Source organism: Periplaneta americana, chromosome 9, assembly GCF_040183065.1.
Source record: "Periplaneta americana isolate PAMFEO1 chromosome 9, P.americana_PAMFEO1_priV1, whole genome shotgun sequence".
In the NCBI taxonomy this organism is placed as follows: Eukaryota; Metazoa; Arthropoda; class Insecta; order Blattodea; family Blattidae; genus Periplaneta; species Periplaneta americana.
The window spans coordinates 73,723,904-73,739,727 of record NC_091125.1 but is presented as its reverse complement, the minus strand read 5'-3'; the positions used below and the strand labels follow the sequence as shown (position 1 = coordinate 73,739,727).

General features: G+C 34.7%; 1 protein-coding gene across 2 annotated transcripts in view; it reads left to right on the top strand.

Annotated features, from left to right (window-relative positions):
* Rint1 (RAD50 interactor 1) overlaps positions 1–10,988 on the top strand; it is a 58,233-nt gene extending 47,245 nt beyond the window's left edge. For both annotated transcript variants that reach the window (XM_069835062.1, XM_069835061.1), the window contains one exon: positions 5,641–10,988. In XM_069835062.1, coding sequence (XP_069691163.1) covers positions 5,641–5,848 — 208 coding nt within the window. In that variant the 3' untranslated portion in view covers positions 5,849–10,988. The remainder of the gene's footprint in view (positions 1–5,640) is intronic.
* Positions 10,989–15,824: the final 4,836 nt, after the last annotated feature.

The window sequence follows — 15,824 nt, the reverse complement described above, 5'->3', positions numbered from 1 at the left end:
CATACTGGGAAATGAGTGTTGAAGTACTCTCGCACTTCTTCAAGGCAATGAGGGAATGCACTGTCTTATTGGAAGTAAATGTGTTCATCTTGGTCATCCTCATCTGATTGTGAAATGAGAAACTGCTGGAGCATATCCATGTACTTTATGCCAGTAGGCCTAATGGTTGTCTTCATGAAAAAGAAGGTTCTGTACAGAGAGCACAAAACACTGTTACTAACATGTTTCAGGAAGGCAAGTAGATTTTCGCTGCCTCAGACGCTGCAGTTACGGATGTTGACATTACCAGTGACATGAAAGGTACTCTCATCATTACAGATCCCAGAAATGTCTCATTGTCTTCTGTCTGGTGTAACATTTCCGTATATAATTCCCTACAATCCATCTTACTTGCATCTTTAACTTGTACAATAGCTAATTTGTACGACTTTAAGTGTAGAAATTTTCATAACATTCAACACACAGTTATATATGGAATATCACTTACCCGAGACGCACATCTTCTTGGTTTTGTAGACTGCAAACGAAAACTAAACTATTCCTAACTTGTTCCAAAGTAGCGTCAGAAACACGCAGATGACTGGGTGATTTGACATCAAGCGCAGAACATCCAATTTCAACAAAATTCTTGTGCTATGAGTAATTTGTAGGTCTGCTAGTAAGTTTCTGGTGATACTGATTGTGAAACGTCCTTTGGACTTCTGTAGCAAACTTAGTTTCTTCGAACTGAAACACATCACAAGCATGTTCTGTGCCTGTAAAAGTAGCTGTCTTTATCTTAAGTGTGCAAGAACACTCGAAATGGTAATATTCGGTACCATAACACCTGACACTATATGCAATGAATGTGCATCACTTGAAGAGTATGCTGTATTCTGATACTTCAAAATATTATGTAGGCCCTGTGGATAAATATTTATATTTCAAAGTTGTAAAATCTTTTTAGTTTTAGATACATCTTGTATTTTTTATTAGATTCTCTTGAGTAGCTTATCCTCCCCCCTCCCTCTTATTTTCACATTGTTTTATACATTCTGTAGCATTGGTATCAGTATTAAGTATTCATAGCAGAGATTCTGCATTTTGAGCTGTATTTTTAACTAATTAAAAATCATATAACTGCTATAACCTATGTAGCCTCTCTGTGTAACAAACGATAAACAGTGTTTCATCTCTTTTTATTTATTTACTTTTAAGAAATTGAAGTACAGCTTTTCGACCCTATGCAAGAAACAACGAGTCATTCACCCTCTTTTCTGGTAAATAAAAAATCGGACACTGATAAAGCACATTCAATAATTTTGTGTGAGATCTAAATTTAGGAGAATGTGAATGAAAAATGCATTATTTCTATATAAAATATTTATAAAACTTCAAAACTTCACAGTGCTATAACATTAAAAAGGTATTACACCTTGAATTTTCCATACAGCCATTTTGGAGTTGTGTTCTTCATTGTCAGTGATCTACTGATATTATGGTCTTGTTTCTTTCTTTTCAATCACTGTCTTCTATGGGAGGAGAATATACTGTTATGATGATGGGAAGTGATGGGGATGCGTTTGTATTGTGTATTATAATGTCAATGAGTTGAATTAAAATTTAATTGTATGTTGAGTGTATACGGTAATAATATGTTGTCTTTGTATTATTGTATGTTTATTTTGTATTGTTGAAGTATAATAGGTGACTTTTAGGTGTGATATGTATTATTTCCATATTTATTTCTATGTTACTGTAATTGTGATTGTTGTTGATGATATGTTCTGCATAATTCGATTATATGACTTATGTGATTAATTATAATAATATAAAAATAGATACTATATGGAAATATTACATATTGCATCTAAAAGTCAACAGTTAAATAAATATACTTGAACAATGCAAATATATTCAACATATAATTAAACTTTAATACACATACACTCTTTGACATCATAATACACAACACAAAGACATCCTCATTACCTCCCACCACCACACCCATATACCCTTTCCTCCCATAGAAGACAGTGATCAATAAGAAACAAGACTATAACATCATTAGACCACTGATTATGGTGAACACAGCTCTGAAACGACTGTATGGAACATTCAAGGTATATTATCTCTCTCTTCCTCCTCCTTATTCTGCGATTATAAGCACTTTCCCAGTGAACAATTCCTGAAACTTGATTATCACGTTTATGAAATGAATGGTAGTTTCCTCAGGCCCTAGAAGAGAAACATTGAAAACTGCAGAAATGTAAAAGATGTTCAAAAGATATCTACAAAAATTACGTTTTGCTATCAACAATCGAAATATGTGGAAAAGATAAGGGTCTGAAATATTGCAATATTTAAAAAATGTACAGTAGACAGTAACAATGTCAATGTTGCAAGTTAATGTGTTATTCTGCATTATATTCGGGCCGTGTCTCAAAGCTACATTTTCCGATGAATGAACTAGATAGTTGTCTAAAAAGCTGGATGTGACATCAGAAGTCATGATCCAAATCTACATAGTGCATAGCGTGGCTGGCCATGATAATATCTTTGAAAAGTATTGGAGTGCAAGAGGTCAAATGACTTTATTGTCAAACGCCTGGCATTAGAAAACAACAATAACATAGTGCATAGCAATCAAGTCCTTAGTAGCTAGTAAACGAAAATGCTTGCTTGATTGATGACTTGTTCACTAAACAAACATGGATATCTCATCAGCAATTGGGGTTATGAAATCTGAAAACGTTTTGAAAGTGAAATAAGGTAAATATAATGTAGAATAACACGCTAACTTTGATGTGACTTAAACTTAATATTGTAATATATTAAGCTCTTATCTTTTCCACATAACTCGTAATGAAACTGCATTAGGACACTGCCTTCTTAATTTAGTGCTACACCGTGTTGTCATGGTTTTTAGACAAATAGACTAATGGGTTATAAATAAAGTAGTGACAACACTGTAGTAATCGTAGTTGGAGATATTGTCGATGTATTGAATAGTGAAACCGGTTCCTATGACAACAGATGTTATTGTGCATGGTTAAATGTAGAGCACTATTTTTAACCGCTCTAAAGCATGTTTACTAAACTTGAGCAGCGATCAAGATAGGCTGTGATAGGGTTATTTGAAGCTTGTGGCAACAATGCACTACCGTTTTGGATGGTTGCAAAATGGGTCTCTGCATTTTGTATGGGTTGGAATGAGACAGCATATATGGCTTGCACAGGTTGCCTGTCTATTTGTGACGAACAAGTGAAGTTAGTGCGAGGTCTGCTTGCTGTTGACCATGCTGGACTGTACGAGAATTATCCATCAAGGTTGGACTCAGTCATCAAACTGTGTGGCACATCCTGAAGAAAAGCCTCCACATGAGAAAAATTCCAGCACACTGGGTTCCTCATAACCTGACAGAAGCACGAAAGTGGCACCAATACGTAATAGCTCAATTCCACCTACAGAGATACCACAACAAAGGGAACATATTCTTGCAACATATTGTTGCCATTGACGAGATGTGGGCATAGGCATATGAGCCTGAACTAAAGCATCAGTCTAATGAATGGCACCACAAAGGATCACTACGTCCAAGAAAGTGCGATATGAATCCTCTAGATTGAAAGTCATGCTGATAGTGGCATATTACAGTGAAGATGTTATCATTATCCATGCCATACCTCAATACCAAAATGTCAGTGTAGTGTACTACCAACATTTTCTCAAACACAACCTACGTCCAGTTATGCACGCAAACGTCCACATTTCCTGACAGACAATTCACCTTTCATCTTGCATGATAATGATCGTTGTCATATCGGAGAAACAGTGGCTGAACTGCTACAGAGATGGGATTGGGAAGTATTAGAACATCCTCCGTATTCCCCTGACATGAGTCGTGACTACGACTTTTTTCCACGGTTGAAAAAATCACTTAGAGGGAAGAGGTTTCCAGATATTGCATCAGTGCTTCATGCAGTAGGGCTGTTCATCAGAGAGATCAACAGAAACAACCTCGCTAACAGCATTCAACGGTTACCACAGATTTGGCAAAAGATACAGGTGATTATATTGAAGGGATGTAAATGTATTGCCACTACTTTATTTACAACCTTCGTATAAAGAAGGCCATGTTTCAAGCATAAATTTCCAAAACTCCCTAGTGTGTAGTTTACAAGTCACCTAGTTGCTGGTCACTAGTGCATAGTATGAATTTGAGCTTTGAGACACGGCCTTACATTTTATGTCCAAAGCATCTTCAGATTTCATAACCCCAATTGCTAATGATGTATCCATGTTTGTTTAGTCTACAAGTCATCAATCAAGCAAGCAAGCAAGCAAGCATTTTCTTTTACTAGCTACTACGGACTTGATTGCTATACACTATGTAGCTTTGTATTGTAACTTCTGATGTCACATCCGGTTATTTAGTCAACACTCTAGTTCACTTCAGTTTTAAATGTAGCTTTGAGAACGGCCTTACAACTGAAATGAACTAAATTGTTGACGAAATAGTCGGATGTGATGCCAAAAGTTATGATCCTGTGGCTAACAAGAAAGACAGACTATGGCGCAACATCACATTCTTAGTCTTGACATGGCCAACATTGAACAAGTTTATATATAAATGCACATTTAACATGAGTTTAATATAGCAATTCCTTTGTTTTTTTAGAACTTCGAACATGTATTTATATTAGATGATTGTCGCGATGTCCATGACTAGATCAAGATAACCATGTGACTCTGATTCATGCTGCAACCTGTCTGTCTCATTAGGCACATTACTTTCCAAAGCTGCATAGTGCATAGCAATCAAGTCCGTAATAGCTAGTAAACGAAAATGCTTGCTTGATTGTTGACTTGTACACCAAACAAGCATTTACTAGCTACTATGGACTTGATTTCTATGCATTATATAGCTTTGGATCATAACGTCTGATGTCATATCCGGCTGTTTAGTCAACAATCTAGTTCACTTCAGTTGTAAATATGGCTTTGAGACACGCCTTAGTTTGATTTGAAATCTGTTAAGTTGCAGAACATCTATAGAAATTATAAGAATTGTTTTTTTGTCAACAAGTTGTGTCATTATCTTCTTGGGTCCAGTGTGTTTGAAGATAAGCTATACAGTAATAAGCAGTGGAATAATAATGGCAAGGAAACTGAAGTACAAACAGTTCCTGACTTACGCAAGTGGATCTTTCCGTAGAATGTCTACTAAAACCTATGTATGCCAGATGATACCCAACACTAGTGACACAGTCATTAACAAAGCAAGTTACATTAGTGTAATATCTAATGTTATGTCTGTACAGTACAGCATTGGAGTGTATAAAATAATAATAATAATAATAATAATAATAATAATAATAATAATAGTAAACTAAATGTATATCAAGTACGTTAGAACAGTGTGTTAGTCCGAGGTATATATATAATCAGCGTAAGTTGACGATGTCTGCATTTGAATAAAAAATAGTCCATCTTCATGTTGTCTAGAAATCTCACAGAATCTGTTTGCGTTTGGCCAAGGTTCCTTTGTAACAGGCTCGAGAGCAGGCAGAAACTTTTATCTTCCAAGTGTTGAAAAAAAAACTTTCTTTTCTTGTATGTATAAAATTGAGATTTCATATGTTTGTCGTTTTTTGTAGGGTAAAGGAGTCATGTGTTTTACTGAATTTGCCGAAAGGCTCAGCTCACCTCTTGCGTGACACTCTGAGATCCTGTCTTGTAGATGGAGGAGTAGAGGGACTGCAAGAAGAAGATGTCTTGGCAGAAATAGGAGTTCACCGTCTGGATGCAGAAAAAGCAATTACAATTCTAAATTTACGCACTGACCTCACTCATCTCTTGGCATAACATGTGGTTATGAAGAAATATTTTTGATTATTTGAAATAAAACTTTGTGATGATTGAAACAATAATGTGGGATGCTACAACTTCTTGTTTCTTCAGCCATATTTCATATTCTAGTTATAACCAGCTAAATGATCAATTTTCTCTAGGACTCATGTTCCTATTTATCACAGTTTGTAACAGTCCAATGCACCACAACCTACCTTCCTCATCAGTGGCATGTGGTGACGTTAGATTTAGGTAAGCATCTCCTATATCCATGCAACTTCTGGACAGCAGTTCGACTCTTACTCCCTACATACAGGCAGTTGCTTACCCAAAAGCTGTTCACGACATGCTATTGTCCCATGTATGCCACTAATATTATCATTTTCGCAAAGATTGTACCAGAGATCAATTCCAGTTCGAAATGTATACGAAAAGTTAGTATATCTGTAACATTATGTAATGATAGGTAATGTGTACAGTATTATTTAGCCTAAATTGATATTTTTCTACCATTTGTAGACGAAGGATAAAAGATCAAATTATAATAAGTTAGGTTGAAGCGGACCACATAATTCCTACGAGCTTTTGCTAAATGCATTATAATACATTGTGAACCCTTCAATTGTTATGACCGTCATTTATAAATTAAAATTTATTAGAGACAAAAATAAGAAAGTACATGTGCATTAAAAAATAAATAAACTTATAAACATAAACCATTTATGGTAAAAGAATGGTAACATAGCTATCTTTCTCGCATGGCTTGAGTCAAGTTCTCTGAAATAGCTGTTACACTGTTTCGATAACACTCATAGATTAGACCTATTCTGCGCAATAGGTCAGGAGAAAAGTCATCTTGTGTTATTTAGTCGAAGTCTGATAGTTGTCGAGACTAATAGATTAAATTTTCTTTATCATGGTAATTACTATACCTGTTGCATCTGCGGTTAATTGATTATTTTAAATTCCTATTTATTAGGATGCTCCCTTTATCAACTATGCAACACAGAAAACGTTAAATCTTTTAACCATCTTCACAGTCTGTGTTCGCATTTTCGCTCGTTTTCCAATAACAAGGTCCTTTTACTTCTGAAATGAAGAACCAGGGTTTGAATCATCCTTTGTAGCACTTCTTTGAGATGAAGGATCAGGATTTAAATTTTCCTCTTCATTTCTTACCGTGCAAACTTTCACACCACTTAACTACGGCCGAGAAGTGGAAGACATTCTTTCAGTTGATCACTGTACTGCACATACAAACACTGACATAGACCAATAGAAACTGAGAAATTTGTCTTTTGGTTAAAATGTTGATACTTGTCAACAACGCATTTTCCCTTAATGAGGGTCTGGTTGCTACTGTTTCTTCGTCGGTCTGAGGGTGAGTCTCATTAAGTAAATGGTTGGAAGGGGGAGACTTCTTTGTCATTTCCAGGAAAGAAGGCCATCAAGGCTTGTCTAGGACTATATATAAATATCCTGAAAGTGTATGAAATAATATTGTAATAAGAAGAAAAAACATTAAACAAGCTTATAAATTACAACTAACAAGAAAGACTCACCATGTGATAATGGATTTTCACAATGATTTTTCCCCCATACATTCCATTTGAAATGAGAAACCTCCCTATAAACTACATCTTCAATCCGGAGCTATAACAGTTAATGCAAACAATGCTATGTGCTAGACATAAATCTCATCTAACTGCATACTGGACTGTCAAAATCTTCTTGAAATCTCCTTGAATAATATAAGTTATGATATATCAGATGCGAGTATATAATGTTCATAGAATAGTCTATGAAGAAATGATAAGGAAATGAAATCATAACTGAAATTACTCACTATACTGATCACAGTAGTGGAAATTGTTGTAAAATGCAAAAAACACAGTGGAGCTTTGCACCACGAATATTTCAGAAAAGTAATTTCTCGCAATCGCTTCAGAACAGTTCTGCACATTACGTGAACACAGAATTCTACAGGAGTGTCGAATTTATCAGGTTTGTTGCCTAGGTACCCGGCGTTAAGCCAGCCATAAGTTATTTAACATATTCTTATATCTAGGAGATGAAAACTGATTGTGTTAAGGACTGCAATTTAATCACATTATCTCTTCAGCACGATTCAGAATCGATTCTGAACTGCCTGCTCATGCGCACTAGCTCAATGTGCGTTCCAACAAAACTAGAACTGATTCCAGACTGATTCTGAACTCCCAGTTACCTGTTCCAACATGCTTTAGAACTTGTTCAGAACAAGTGAAATTGGTTCTCGATTAAGAACAGGAACTGGGAATTCCGAACTGTTGATGCATGCGCAGATGGTTTAATCTGAAGTTACAGTTAAAATACTACGAGACTAAGCAGGTTAAAATAAAATATTAGTCCATCATGAGTGATTTGGAAGGTGATAGTGATATATTTTATGACGAATTAAGTTCGGAAGATGAATATAATTTTAATATGAGAAGAAACTCTGAAGGCCGTGAAAGAACAGTTCAAGAAATGTTCAAACAAAGTAAAATCCCGAACTTGAGACCATACACAACTGGCGCATGCGTCGAAAGAAGTTCAATATTAGTTCGGAACACGTTCTAAATTGCTTGCTGGAACAAACCTATAATATTCGTGCCAATTAACAAAACACTCAGAGATTTTTCTAATGAAATTTTTCCAAGGCCTAAAGCCATAAACGTCAAGAGGCTGAACAATTGGAGTTGTGTGCTTTGGAATTGTTAACACTCCCACTGTTTTATCTTGGGAGTTATTCTTTCTATAGCCTGTCCAGCTCGATCTGGTCCACAAGTCTACAAAAAAATGCTATGATCACCGACAGATTGAAAGTACACTTCTTGAAACAACTTGAAGAGATGAGTTTTCATAAGCTGATTTCGAGGGCAATGCATAAATATTTGGGGCCTTAAACATTTTCTTCTTCATGATGACAATAGAGATAAATAAGACTTACATGAGTGTCAAGCAATTATTTTGAAAAGTCATATCTCGAAAGCTAGGCCTTGTTCAGATGTAGAAATTTATAGGGAGATTTCTTATTTCAAATGGAATGTATGGGAGAAAAATCGTTGTGAAAATCCATTATCACTTGCTGAGTCTTCCTTGTAAGTATTCATTTTCTGTTTACTGAGTCCTTCATTAGATTAGTGAGAAATCAGTGAAATTATCAAATTATTATTATTATTATTATTATTATTATTATTATTATTATTATTATTATTATTATTATTATTATGGTGCGTTATGTTTCACTATCTGTAATAATCAGAGAAATAACTTTGAAGAGTTATAAATTGAAAATCACTGTTTAGATTATCTACAAGAAGAAGGGGTACTACTATCAAGAAAAAGTATGAAGAATTGTGATGTTTGTTTTCGGTTTCCTTTTTGTCCTAAGTAATGGAAGGATTTAGTTTGCAATCAGTACTTCCTATTCATTAGAGGGTTAAACGTAGGAAAATATCAATTTTTAACTCGAAAAATAACGTCAGTTATCTAAAATTCTTACATTAAAATCATGCATAATAATATACTCAATTGTCTCTCAATATATATATAATATATATTAACTTATTCAAATACTAATCTCAGGAAAATAGCTTTCCACCTCGCTATGTTTGCTGATGTTATCGGAAAACGATATAATTTCGTATCAGCATTTCTTTTGCAGCCCATTGTACACTGAGCTGCAAAGGAAATGCTGAGTTGAAGTTGCTATTGATTTGAAATATCGTGTTACAAGGATTTTCCTTAGGAAACAATAGAAATAGAAATACACAGAAGACATTGCATATAAACTCTATTATTGCTCTGTTATCATTACATCATTCAGAGTACTTGTGTATGTCTTCAATAAACTTTAAATTTTATATTTATCTTAATATATAAAAGTGAATGTGGGTGGGTATGTGTGTATGTGTATATATATATATATATATATATATATATATATAACTCGATTCAACGTTATTGGCCTCTGTCCTTGGTTGTTTGGCTAGTGAGTGAGCTGTGTCTTGCATCATGAGAAATAAATTTAATCACAAATGTGCATAAGAGGGAAGAGGAAGAATGAAAATAATATCAATGCTCGTAGCTGAGGGACACTCGTGTCAAGAAAATATAAGTCATCATGACATTGTTTAGTCAACAAACGTGTGATTATAATGGGACATGTTGTGTTTTTAAGGCGGAGTGTACCGCAACATGATAAGAAGAAAGTGTTAGGTGTTATGACTGTGTGGCCTGACCTGTGTGACCCAGCCCGCCAGCAGTGATGAGTAACTCGCTCTTAGTCTATGCACAGTATACCTTCTTTATACTGTGGTCTATCTACTTACTTTTTGCAGGGGCCAAAATCCCAGAATCAAGCTGTATGTATGTATGTATGTATGTATGTATGTTTCTCTATACAAATCTACACGCTTTGACCGATGTGTCAAAGTTTGCATAATCAGGAGAAAAACATAGGCTACATTAAAATTGTGTAAAGGGACGTTAAATTAATTTAAAAAATAAAATAAATAAATACGATCAAACATTTATGTATAATATTAAAATGCAATCTTCTGTAGTCAATTGTTCTTCATTATTGTCTGTTGTATTCAACATCGACTTTCACGAGGCCATGGAAATTATAACACAAAATTAAATAACATTGTTGATACACATCATGAAGGCTAAAACTAGATAATTCATACAATAAGTATCTTTACACAGTCCAGGACCGTATTATGAATTTCTCGATGCAGTTGTACATAATGAGCAGACTGTATTTTATCCAACTAAATTCTTGAATTCTTTGAAACCACAAGGATTGCTACCATATATAGTACTATTGCAAAATACTGATCCACCATAATTATGCAACGGAACAAGAATTGGTGTGAAAAAACTCATGCAAAACGTAATAGAAGTGACAATATTAACTGGTAAAACGAAAGGAGATGTTTTTATCCCACGCATTCCTATGATACACTAACATGCCTTTTGATTTTAAGTAACAGCAATTTCAGTGCGACTAGCATTTGTAATGGCCATATTAAAATTAAGCTCAAGGACATTACCTTAAAAACTCCGTGTTTTTCATATTCTCAACTATATTTTTTACAAAGAAGTAGGAAAAAAAAAAAAAGATTTTACACATATCAAAAAGCAATTCAATGATACTTTTGTCATGTTGCTAATGTAGTATGTAAATGTACATAAGCCAACTGAAAATAACATTGTATTAATTCTAAAATATGTCTCAAAATAGTTTTTTTTTTTTACTTGGTTATTTAAAGACACTATATGAACTACGAGGTTATTTAGCGTTGATGGGATTGATGATAGTGAGATGGTATTTGGCGAGATGAGGCCGAGGATTCGCCATAGATTACCTGACATTTGCCTTATGGTTGAGGAAAACCTCGGAGAAAACCCAACCAGGTAATCAGCCCAAGCGGGATTCGAACCCGCGTCCAAACGCAACTCCGGATCGGCAGCCAAGCGCCTTAGCCGACAGAGCTACGCCGGTGACTTATTGTTGTTCATGTCCGAAAATATGTTACTGCAAAATTCTAACTGTATAATCAAGTTGCCAATGTAGTATGTTATGCATTGTGAAAATAACAATCTCTTAATTTCTAAAAAAAACAGTATATGTCTCTCAGAATATTAGTCTTTATGTTAAAAAATGACTTACTGCGAGTTTATATTGTATCTGTATTCTGTGTATAAAGTAAGAATTAATATAATATCTGAATTTGTGAGATATAGTTTCTCAAGTCATATTTAAAAAAATAAGCATTACAGAGATCAAGGGTAAAAAATCTTCCATTATAAATTAAATTATATACGTATATATTGATTCTTTGATACGACCGATAGAGAGATAAATTTTGGTTCTCGATGACACCCCAATGGGTTCAGACTGGGAACAAGGGAATTCCCTGTTTATCGTCAGCTGTCTCAGAAATTCAAGTGAAAACACACACAGACATGAAATTACGTGAAATGCACAGCTTCAGATCAATGTACAGATCCTATAATTATTTTATCTCTGCCTCTGTGCAACGTCACATTTGGGGAGGAGGAAAGGAGATGGCAGAAAGGTTGTAACGCTTTTTAATATGCTGACTCCCATGACTAAAATAAGCCACTTGAAATTTAACAGTCACTGACTGGAAGAGATAAAATGTAAGATCTGTAGAACATTGATACAATGCTAAGTGGGTGTATAGGGACCGAGGGGTGTGTTTTTATTTTGCTGAACTTCAAGACATTGCTAATTCATTTAAAGTTCATGTGACTGTAGTCTATATATGTTCGTTTGGTTTTACTTTATTTATAGTGTGACTTTTATTCAAAACAATAATGTTACTTTTATTGTCACAACAATAATGGCTTTCTATTTCTGAATTTAAACACTCCCGTCAACAATGGGTATTTCACTCCACACAGCAACACAGTATTCGTTATTGCACTCCACAGACGACAATGACAATTCACTTGGATTATTTAAAACAACAATGTACTCCTAATCTCAACTAATGTTCACAAAGCACTATTTACAAAACAAAACTGTCAGTTCTCAGTTCACAGTCGTTTGCCTTGGCTAATTCTTCTAGCTCATTCACTCAAGTTCCCAGTATATCGAACCCAAGACTTTCAGAGACAGTCCACTGAACTTCGAACTCAAGACTTTCAGATAAAGTTCACTGCCCGCCGAACCAAGGACTCTCGGACGCGTTGCTTCCGCCAGGACACTGCTACAGTTACTCAGCTCACAGCTCGACGAACCCAAGACTCCTGCATGCATTGCTTCCACCTGGGCGCTGCTACAGTTACTCAAGTTCACTCACGTGTCGAATCCAAGACTGCTAATTCACAAACTGAACTCGCTGTCCAAACTGGCTTCACGTCTCGAAGGCTGGCTTCCTTGCTTGTTCACTGCTGCTTCACAAAACTGACTGAACTCGCTCTCCAAAACTAAACTGGCCTCTCGAAGGCTGCTCGTTTTTATTTGTTAGGTAACACTTTGCAAGCCTTCGATTTCTGGACGTTTCTGTTTCTGGACGATTCTCGGTCTCCCCATCACTCGGAGTCCAGACATTCCCTTCACCTCCGTCACAGTCTGTTTTCTCCCCCTCTCCCTTTGCCATGTGTTGCGCCACAGTGCTGGCCTTCCTCTTTCCCCGCGCACAGCTGCCAGAGTCTCGCAGCTATCTCTCTTCTCTCCTCGCGCCTGCCTTCTCACGCGCCCTCCCTTCTGCCGGACGCGTGTTTGACTCCCAAGGCAGCGAGAACTTTCCAGTGTGGTTGCCACAATAGTTTGATTTTTCTATTATTTTACTTGTAGTTCTGCTGATGTGGAAGAAAAGACCTGATGGCCTTAACTAGCCAGAATAAATAAATAAACACACATAGCCTGTATGTATACAGTATACACATACAAATTAAAAAACATTTGAAAGTAAGGCATGTGATGAAATGTTCTCTTTCGTTGCCTGATCTGCAGTTGTTTTAAATGAAGTTAATCCTTTTAGGCATTTGGCTAAGAAGTTCATTAACTCATGTAAATGACGCTATGTATAGATTCTTCTTTATGAACGAGGAAAGCTTATTAAAGACAATTCGTTTTGGTTGTCTATTAATAGTTGAGTTTCTGTGATTTCCGAAATGTATAACCAGTTTAATTAAAAAAAGAAGCAAAAGGGACAACCCGGGCAACGCCGGGTGCTTTCAGCTAGTATTTATAATAAAATTGATACTTTTTTTGTCAATACAATATGAAACGTAACTGGCCATATTGAATGTAACAATGATGGCATCCATGGATAATAAGGAAGGATGTGGAATACCATATAAACTGCAGTTTCACTATTTTTGTGTAGTATTCTTATTAATGTTGTAAAATAAAAATATATGAATAATTTAAAATCAATTCATATTAAATAATAACGTGAAAATGTTATAAAAGTCATATTTACGTGTTGGGTCATTGCATGAAAATGCGACATTTTCACGAAAAATACAAATCACACGAATCTCTGCTTGTTATATGTCATTTTATTCGCTATGATCCGATTATTTTGAATCTGACAACACGTATGTGGGAGAAAAAGCAGAAGTCTGTGGTTTAAGAGCACGAAATTATCTATTAGAAATCACATATTTGAATAACTTTTAAGGCAAATAAATCATTACTTCTGTATGTTAAATTCAAATAATAATGAAGTGCTGACGTTTTTTAATAATTATAATGCATAGAAACCGTAATACAATGATTATTTCGTGCTTTACAATTATTACAAAGAAAAGTTGAGAGTTAGTGTGTCATGCTGAAATGTACATTTGTTTATATTTCTTCAAAACCATTTCATTTTTTAATGTTTCATAAATGTAAAAGTGAGACACATCACATAACAATCAACTTCTTAATAGGCAACATTTTGATTTATGTACAAATTCTACAAGAAAAACACGTGACACGAACAAAAATGTTATGTTCGTCTGTCACTCAAGTTTATTCTAAAATCCAGTTACAATTTTTGTTGTTATTGGAAGTCTTTATGCCTAAACATAATTAGTAGTGGAATTTCAAATACTTATTTTTGATTTAGATAATTGTGTGTGTGCACACACGCACCTGTGCGGTTTTTTTTTTTCAGTATACTATACTGCAGGTTAAACACTCTTGAAAATATGTGTTCCATAGCTGTTGTAAGGGGGAAAGGAACTGGCCACGCTACCCCATTATCTCCTGGTCTAGTTGCCTCATAAGTGGTGCCTTCTGGTATCACTTGTGAGGTTCATACCTGTCTTTGGATAGTTGACTAAACAACAACAATTGTTGTAAAAATATAGTGTGTATGCCTAAAATTAGCATAAAACATTTAATTTATGCCTAATTTATTTCGTATAAAATATTTATTATTCTTTCAATTCCTTGAATTAAAACTTACAAAGATTGGTTTATGTTAATTTATTTAATCTAAAAACAAGCTTATACAGTACATTTTTATGGTAAGTAGGTAGTCACCATACTAGGCCTATGTATAAAAAAATTGGTGTAATTATTTGCACATTAGGTAAACGGTACTAAATTTCTTATATTAATTTAAAATTGTTTTATTTAATAACATTAATTAACTTACCCTAGGTATCATTTAGCAATTCTAAAAGATAGGCCTTTTTAAATCTATATTAGTTGTTCTATTGATATAAACATTTATACATTTTGAACATTTTTTGTTAGTATTTTCAAGAATTTAAGTTCGGCTGATTACATGGTTGGGTTTTTTCGAAGTTTTCTCCAGCCATAAAGCGAATGTCAGGTAATATATGGCGAATCCTCTGCCTCATCTCCCCAAATACCATTTCGCTATCACCATTGGCACTAAGTAACTTCGTCGTTGATGCAGTGTCGTTAAATGACCAAGTAAAAAAAAAAAAGACATCAAATACACAGGTGAAGTTACAAAAGCTTGTGGTGGCGTAGAATTTAAAGTGTCTGTAATGTTCAAGGAAGGGAAGTACTACAAATGGCTGACATTGGTATATTCGTCACATGACATTACATAGGAAATATCACCACATATGGTTCTAAACAACCGTGAATATTTTAAATTTAAAAGTGTATTTTAGCATAATCTATTGTTGTTTTGTATAAACTGTAGACATAGTGCATAAGTCTTTCACAAGTAGTGATGTATTATAGTGCATTTAAAACAATTAGCAACCAATATGACAGAAATGTTCGTGTGTCACAACATATTATTTTATTTCTTAATGGCACTGTTAATTTTTTTTTAAAGTGTGTGATTTAGCAGTTACATGTACTACGCAAGTGTCTTACTTGTTTGGAAAACAACTGAATGCATTTATGTCATTTGGCACAATAATATGAAAATTTTCCATTTTGGTAATAAATCAGGTGGCAAGAAAATGTTCGTGCATCACACCATACAATATTTCATATTTTTTACATTAT